The sequence below is a fragment of the Antedon mediterranea genome, chromosome 4 (genome assembly GCF_964355755.1).
Source record: "Antedon mediterranea chromosome 4, ecAntMedi1.1, whole genome shotgun sequence".
Classification (NCBI taxonomy): domain Eukaryota; kingdom Metazoa; phylum Echinodermata; class Crinoidea; order Comatulida; family Antedonidae; genus Antedon; species Antedon mediterranea.
Window position 1 is genome coordinate 7,241,683 of NC_092673.1, and position 8,859 is coordinate 7,250,541.

At 32.3% G+C, this 8,859-nt stretch overlaps 1 protein-coding gene across 1 annotated transcript; it reads left to right on the forward strand.

The window, feature by feature from the left end:
• Positions 1-495: 495 nt before the first annotated feature.
• LOC140047964 (pre-mRNA-splicing factor 38B-like) lies at positions 496-8,515 on the forward strand. The gene is made up of 8 exons (XM_072092995.1): positions 496-587; positions 2,045-2,203; positions 2,421-2,489; positions 2,724-2,875; positions 3,668-3,728; positions 5,759-5,881; positions 6,445-6,551; positions 7,028-8,515. Exons 2-8 carry the CDS (start codon positions 2,045-2,047, stop codon positions 7,518-7,520), a joined length of 1,164 nt encoding a protein of 387 aa, XP_071949096.1. The 5' UTR covers positions 496-587; the 3' UTR covers positions 7,521-8,515.
• Positions 8,516-8,859: the final 344 nt, after the last annotated feature.

The following is an 8,859-nucleotide window of genomic DNA, read 5'->3' on the forward strand; positions in this document are numbered from 1 at the left end:
AACCCAATGACTTTCCAGTCAATTCGACAATGTTTGCGTTTACATAATAGTTACAATTTTACCAAAAAAATTAATAGAAAAAAAATATCCTGAAAAAACTGAAACTCAAAAAAAAAAATAGTCAAATGTTCTGCTTGTCAGACAATGGTTTTTTGTTTAATATCTAACCGTTTCTTTTGTTTTTTTAGAAGTGAATTCATTTTTTTTTTGTTCCTTATTTTTTCCTCGTAAGTGAAATGCCTATTCACAAAGTATGATTTTATTAATCTTCATATCATCTTCAATGTATTATTATTTAAATACGGTTTACGGTTAAAACACATTTTTAGATATACCTCAAGCAGGGAGTTGTTATTCATCTGCTTCAAGTAACCTAAATATAATAATACTTTTGATTGAACTACATTTTAACAGTTTCTGGCAACTATTATTTTCAACGACGATTGCTAAACGATATGCGCCCTCTGCCCTCTGACTTTCTGTACATTTGTGCGACGCCATGTTGATTTAGTTCGAATTGCGCTAGGCCTAGAAAACATTTCGTCAGTTTATCATTGTATTATTTGTTATTTTGAACTTTATACAAGGTATATATGTATTTTCTAAATATATAATATATATACATTCTAGGTTGTTTAATATTTGTTTCATTATTTTATATTTATCACCAGGAATTTGTAGGGAATAATGTCATAATCACATCAGTCAGTCTGGCTGGCTGGCCTACTAAAAAGCTAGCTAGCTAGGGCCTATTCTAGGCCGCCTACTAGCCTAGGCTACACATTAGTAATATAATACTAGGCCTAGGGTAGCTAGCGCTAGCCTAAGCCTGGTAGTATGCCGCCCTAGGAACGCTAGACTTCACCTGCCTATAAAGTAGGCCTGATTGTGTATGAATGATGAGCTAGGCATTAGGCCTTGATATTTACAGCATCCATTGTTATTGTAATATTTAAATTGTAAGGTAAGGCCTAGTTTAGTTAGGTCAGGATAGATAGCCTAGCCTATAATATTGAGTTTTCTAGATCTAGAAAACTCGGATATGATATGATGTACAGTACTTTGGATCGTGATCACGTTCCAACCCTCTCTGGGGGAGCCTTCTGAATTTTCTCCCCAAAATTAACATTTTGGTTTAAATTGTAATAAAAACATTTTTCAAACACACATTTACTGTCAGAATTCTGTTTTTTAGAAGTTTGTTTCTGTATTTAATACATAATTTGTTATCAATTGTGTGTCATTTTAACATAAGTCATAATTAATAATGGAATTTGAGCAATATATTTATAAATTAGGCCTAGTACATAGAATGTGCGACGCACCTCTTTCTCGTAAACATTGAATACCGATGGCGCTAGGTAGTTTCTGATGAGTTTAAAACAGATCAAATCTGTTAAAAGTTCTAAAAATCACATAAAGTAGTAGGCCACCTATAACATACATCCTACCCTTATGTATAAGTGTGTTCGTGGTGCTGCACCAGATAAACTTTGTAATGAAATCGAGATGGTAATAGACAGACATAGATATACTGTATTAACACGAGAGCTTCTGAGACATTAAATGTTGTTCCCCAGATACCAAACACGAATAAAATGAAAGAACAATCACTGAGGGTAGCAGGGGCAAACATATGGAATAATGTACTTTTTGGATTTGGATTTTTAATCATAATTTTGTATTTTTAATGTATGGTTCTCAAATTTTAGTATTATTTTAGACTGTTTCATTTTAACATTTTTTACTATTTTTAAGAAACTATGTACTGTATTATATAATTTTATGAACATCTTTGTTAACTTGGATTTTTAATCATAATTTTGTATTTTTAATGTATGGTTTTCACATTTAGTATTATTTTAGACTTTTTAATTTTAACATTTTTTACTATTTTTAAGAAACGATGTATGTTGTTAGGTTTTATGCTGGACCTTTTGAAAAACAACAATGTCCCCTTTGTGGGACAACGTTGATATTCTCATCCAGTAGAAATATGTTTATAAATAAAAAATAAATAAATAAACATCTTCCTATTTTACAGATGGCGAAGAAGGGAAATACGTTGCCTTTCTGGGGTAATGAAAACACCATGAACCTCAACAGTCTTGTACTGACTAATATACAATCGTCTCCCTACTTCAAGAATGGGTTGATCAAGCTGAAAACGTACCATGAGGTTATTGATGAGATTTATTATAAGGTGGGTAGTGTTCATTTACAGTAGGGGTATTTTGTGTATGAAAATCAGCAGTTTTTTTACAAATTACATTATTTTTATATGCCACGTTGTTCTTTGAAGCTGGTACTGACATAAAATAAAAGGGTTATGATTAATACTGTACTTCATAGTCACTGAATGAGTATGGTATATTGAATTAAGAATACCATATTAATTAACCGATTTTTGTTTTCTTTAGGTTGATCATCTTGAGCCATGGGAAAGGGGAAGCAGACAAACTGCAGGTCAAGTTGGTATGTGTGGTGGGGTAAGTAAAGTAGTAAACAGTAGAGATACAGACACTAAAATACCTCCTTGAATACTAACACATTTATATATGAAAAAAATTAACAGTTTATGGTTTTAAATTATTATTCTTCCGAGGAATTGAATTTCACCCATTGTTGTTAGGTTGTTAAAGATATATTGTCCCCTGAAAAAAAAATAGAAATCGCCTAGAAAGACTAACATATTCTATTTTTTTTATATACAATTTGTTTAGGTACGAGGTGTTGGTTGTGGTGGTATAGTGTCATCAGCCTACTGTCTTCTATTTAAGCTGTACACACTCAAACTGACACGTAAACAACTAAATGGACTGCTTACACACACTGATTCTCCCTTTATCCGTGGCCTAGGTTTCATGTTTATCCGGTAAGGTCAGATATTAATCTTTACTTTAACAAATCAAATTTCCTTTTCTATGTTGTTTTTATCTGTTTGGATAAAAGATATAGAGAGAATTGACATACCATGTAGTTAGGCAGGGCCACTAAGGATGAGCCACCTACTCAACCTTACTCTATTAAGGAGACACACCTGTAGAACAAACAAATGACAAATAAATGTTTTAACACTACAGTGAACCCTTATTCAGGGTACAACCTTTTTAGTATTAAGGGAAAATTTGTTGAGGCCCTGAAGGTGTCTCCTTAAAGCTTGGTTTCCACTAGAACGTAACGGAAGGACGTAAACGCAACGCAAGCGTTTTAACCAATGACAAGCGAAGTTATAGACAGTTAGCAATCACAAGCGAATAAGCCATCGCTTGTGATTGGTCAATTCACTTGCGTTGCGTTACGTCCTTGTGTTGCGTCGCTAGTGGGAACCACGCTTTTAAAGGTACTAATTATATTACTGCCTATAGTATATGATTTATATATGAGTTGATATTCATATTCACTCGTATTTACTTGTATTTAACAAATACAATAAGCAGTATAAGTATAATAATTGGGAAAGGATACTGTTGCCCGAGAGCTCTACAATTTCTTTCTGGCTGTTTTAGTTTATCGTTTTGATTTAGCTTTTTGATTATTTTATTTGTATCTCCATTGAAATACAGCCACTGATGCCCATTGCACAACATTTTCATATTCTCAGCAATTTGCCATTGGATTTAAAATAATATGATTTAAATAGTAAAATATGTTTCTTTGTTTTCAGGTATACAGCTCCACCTAGCGATTTATTTGACTGGTTCGAACCCTACCTAAATGATGAAGAGGTATGTACCATTGAAATTTAATTTTACTCAAATTTTAAAAGAACAATGGCAGACAATATATAGGTCTGGAACATAATGTTAGAATTTATATTCTATTCTTCAGAAATTGATTCTAAAATTAGAAGAAAAAAATATTATTAAACAGACTACTGTAAACCTACCCTTTTAGACCAGGTATTCATACAAATTTTGAATTTAGCAACAATACAAATATTTTATTAATTTTAATGAGAAAAAAAAATAATATAATAGGTTTGCATCAAATAAAAAAAAACATAAAATGCATAGTTAGAGTTTCAGTTGATTAAACATCTAGCTTCAATATATACTGTAAATTATAGTTTTTTTAAATACTGACATTTGAATTAACAGTTACAGTAATATAAGAATCGCCATATTGAAAGTGAACCACATATAATTGTAATAATAATGTGATAATAGGTGTTTTAATTAATACATATCTAGTTGTGCTAAATTATGCAACTACATCAAGTCCTGTAGATATCACTCTACCAATTTAGACAATCGTGTTTCTTTTGTAGTCTATTAAAATTCTATTTGCTTTAAAAAATTGATTTAGTAATGTTATTTAAATAAAGCCCTGTATATGTACTAAATAATTAATATTTAGAATAGAGTTACTTAGCTACTTTTGGCAACACCACCCCCCTCCCCACTTTTCTACATCTGAGGATACCGTTACGAACAATACAACGTTCAACATTATTGCTGAAATGTGTACGGTGAGTACTGTTCCATCTTGTACCCCTTTTCTCTTAAAATACAAATTCATGTAAACATTAGATTTTTTTGACGGAGTTATCAATTATAGGATTTTTTTATAATTATACATTTATGTATGGATGTATTTGTTCTTGTATGTATATTGCCAAATATGGTTATACTATATTAACATTTTCTGGAATACAGTTGAAATGTTAAAACTACAGCATTTGGACACACTGTACAGTACATCGTTTGTGGGTGTCCGTTACACAGAGCCCATATAATACAGAATCTTTATTGATCCACATGGGAAATTGTTTTGTTGACAAGCTCAAAACATGCCAGGAACCCATTTAACCCCTATTTGTATGCAATACAGTGAGAGATCTGCACGTCTACCACTAATTGCTCTTGTCTCGTAAATTTATAGGTATGCATTGTTGGAAGCCTCGTTGCCGATTGCCAGTACGATACACGATGAAACGAAGGCCTCCTCGCTCACTGAGGTTAAGATACAACCAGATAGGCCACTCTCTCACTATCATTACAATACAATATAATTATAGAATTTTAATACGTATTATTGATGTGGGTTGCAGTAACATGGGTTAACATATGAGCCTTGATTTATGTGACGTGATGTTTTTTCAGCTGTTTTGCTCAATTTTAGATAAAGTACTTCTACCATACACACAACCCCTTTTTTAAGTTGTTATTTTGATCTAAATTTAAAACAGAAAATAAATTATCAAGTGCTTTTAATGAACAAATTTGAATTAGTTGCCTAATAATATTAGATTTATAATAATTTTTGGAGAAAATTACATCATAGCAATGAGCGATCATGTCAAAATTACTCTACCACAATTACTGCAGTAACTGCATTTTGTTTACTACAATGATGTATGACTGTAGTTTGTTTCAACATACAAGTTTATGAAACAGCCACTGTATTATTATACAGTGTAGTATTAAAAAATAGCAGTGCTAAATAATTACATAAACCAGTTAAATAGGGTCAACAAAATTTAGTTGCTGAAGTAACTGCAAAAGAATAATTTTTACATGGTCCCTAACAATTTGATTTTTTCTCAATAACAATTATTGTATAGTTTTACAATATGTGAGTTATGATTTATTGTTCCATGCTTACATAGATAGCATGCGAATTAAAGGTTACAACTCTACAGATATAAATTCAATATTTGATTCTATTAGGTAGGAAGATATGCACATTTTGTTAATAGCTTTATTATCAAAGCATTGATATCTGTTGGATGAAGAATATTGATTTGATTTTGCAGGAGATTGATCCCAAGGCAGGTACAGGGGCACCAATGACAATAGGAGAAATGCTACGTGGCTTACTCACTAAGCAGGATTGGTTCTCTACTCTGTTTCCACGCATTCCAGTACCTGTGATGAAGGTATGTTTTGTGTAGAGCAATGATGATATGATCAACCTCTAGCTCTATGACAAATGTTGTAATGTTGACATAAAGCCTGAGCCCTTATTATCGACATGGCATCTCTTTTTATTAGTCTTAAAATATCTCTTTAATATCTGTCTTTAATTCAAGTACCAGATTTGCGTAGTCTAATGCAGTATGTGAGATTGCCATAGCCAATTCCAGTACGAGATTTCCATAGCCAATTCCAGTATGAGATTTCCATAGCCAATTCCAGTTTGTGAGATTTCCATAGCCAATTCCAGTATGAGATTTCTATAGCCAATTCCAGTATGAGATTTCTATAGCCAATTCCAGTTTGCGAGATTTGCATTGCCTAATCCACTGTGTGTGAGTTGTCTTCCCTAATATAGTGTGAGAAATTTGCATAGCATAATCCAGTATGTAAGATTTCCATAGCCAAATCAAGTGTGTGAGATTTCCCTAGCTAAATCCAGTGTGTGAGATTTCCCTAGCCACATTCAGTTTGTAAGTCAGATTAGCTTTTAACCTTATAATGCTTTAAACATTATTTTCACCAGGAAATTGAGCGTAGAATGCCACCACGAAATATAGCACAATCAATCGAAGAAGACCCAGTGGAGGAAGACATACAAGAGGAAAAAGAAAGAGACCGGTACCGTTCAAGGTATGTTTTTTTTTCAATGGTTTTGAAAACAATTCTATAGTTAAATATTGGTTTACACGATGCAAGTCCATTGTGCCATGATTGGTAAAATTACCTTACAATACATTGCATCATAGTGAGAACCAAGCCTTAGCATTATCTTGGTTTGAATGTGTAGGCTCTAAATACAAAAAGAGCCTAGTTTACATCGTTTCAATAGTATTATTATTTTGTTTCATGGTTTTTCATCCTTTATCTACTGTCCAAAAACAAAAACCTGCTAATGTTTGGTTTTCAGAGAAGTGCACTTGTATACTAAGTAAATGGTTTATCAGTAATTGTCCAAAGCTTTATTTATTTGATGGTTTTTTTGTGTAAATTGTAAGAACCTATATCTGTGGACAGACTCAATAAAATGAAAACGTTTACAATCTACAAAAATAATTATTTTGATTTATTGAACCTTTAAATTAATTGCGGTTATACTTTCTTTTCAGAACTTCACCAGACATCAGAAGACCAAAGAGCCCTGAAAGAACACATAGTCGTAGTCGTGATGTACGAGATAAAAGAAGCCGCAGCAGAGAGAGACGCCGGAGTAGAAGTCCGGTCAGAAAGCGAAGAAGTCGCAGCCGTGATCACATCCGCAGAAGTAGAAGTCGTGAAAAAAATCACAGAGAAAATGAAAGGAGAAGAAGTCGCAGCAGGGAACGTCGCAGAAGTCCACATAGGTCGCATAAAGACTCTCGTAGTAAACCAGACTTTTCTGATGCTCTTCAACGTGAGAAAGCTAGGCAGGAGAAAGAGTCAAAGAAGCGGCACAGAAGTCGAAGTAGGAGTAAAGATCGAAATGAAGAGAGAAGGAAAGACAAAAGCCGTCGAGATCGTAGTGAAAGCCGCGAAAGAAAGAAGCACAAAAAGAGTAAGAAACACAAAAGAGAGCGCAGCCGAAGCAGAGATTTAAAACGAAGCAGCAGTCAAGACAGGTGATGCATGCATTTTAAAATGCATAAACTTATTTTTATGACTATGTAACTGAAAGGATGTTCAGGTCAAAGTTCAATAATTCCAGCTCTTTATAGACATAGAATGTTCTAGAAATAGTACTAATGTTATATATTTTGTGATAAAACAAGACATGAACACTGCACCCTTTTTGCCTATCAATAAACTAATCTGTTATAGCCTCAATTTCAAATTAGTACATTCTGGAAATATGATAAATATATAACCTGTATGTAAAATTGTTTGGAATATATTGTATTTTTTACGCTTGATATTTCTGTCTTATTCAAATAATTGTATAACATTTAATACTGTTACTATATTCCAGTGAGTAACGTAACTATTCAAACTAATGTAATGATTCACTCTCTTTAAAGTTGAGACTTATGTAAGGTAATCATTTTATTGTGTGTAGTTTTAAAACATTTTTGTCTTCATTTCCATTTTTAAGGGTTAAATGTTTAATGTGAAATAAAGCATATATTACTCATGTTATTGAAGATTTCCAACTATGTTAACACTGTTAGATGCATCAATTACTGTACTACAGATGTGTGTATATCAATCAAGTGTATACATGTTAATATTTGTTTATGCATCAAATGTATACATGTTTGGTTATACATGTTTGATGCATTAAATATACACATGTTATACATGTTTGATGCATCAAATGTAAATGTATACATGTTTGATGCATCAGATGTATACATGTTTGATGCATCAGATGTATACATACATGTTTACATGTTTGATGCATCAGATGTATACATGTTATACATGTTTGATGCATTAAATGTATACATGTTTGATGCATCAGATGTATACATGTTTGATGCATCAGATGTATACATACATGTTTAAATGTTTGATGCATCAGATGTATACATGTTATACATGTTTGCATTAGATATACACATGTTATACATGTTTGATCCATCAAATGTAAATGTATACATGTTTGATGCATCAGATGTATACATGTTTGATGCATCAGATGTATACATGTTATACATGTTTGATGCATCAGATGTATACATGTTTGATACATCAGATGTATACATGTTTGATGCATCAGATGTATACATGTTATACATGTTTGATGCATCAGATATACAGTACATGTTATATATGTTTGATGCATCAGATGTATACATACATGTTTACATGTTTGATGCATCAAATGTTTACATGTTTGATGCATCAGATGTATACATGTTATACATGTTTGATGAACCAGATGTATACATGTTATACATGTTTGATGCATCAGATGTATACATGTTATACATGTTTGATGCATCAGATGTATACATGTTTGATG

Bases quoted from the DNA above. Each gene is read 5' to 3' on its own strand.
- LOC140047964 (XM_072092995.1), top strand. From the start codon at position 2,045: ATGGCGAAGAAGGGAAATACGTTGCCTTTCTGGGGTAATGAAAACACC. The intron at 2,490-2,723 runs GTAAGTAAAGTA...CAATTTGTTTAG, and splicing joins AAGTTGGTATGTGTGGTGGG to GTACGAGGTGTTGGTTGTGG. The intron at 5,882-6,444 runs GTATGTTTTGTG...TATTTTCACCAG, and splicing joins TTCCAGTACCTGTGATGAAG to GAAATTGAGCGTAGAATGCC.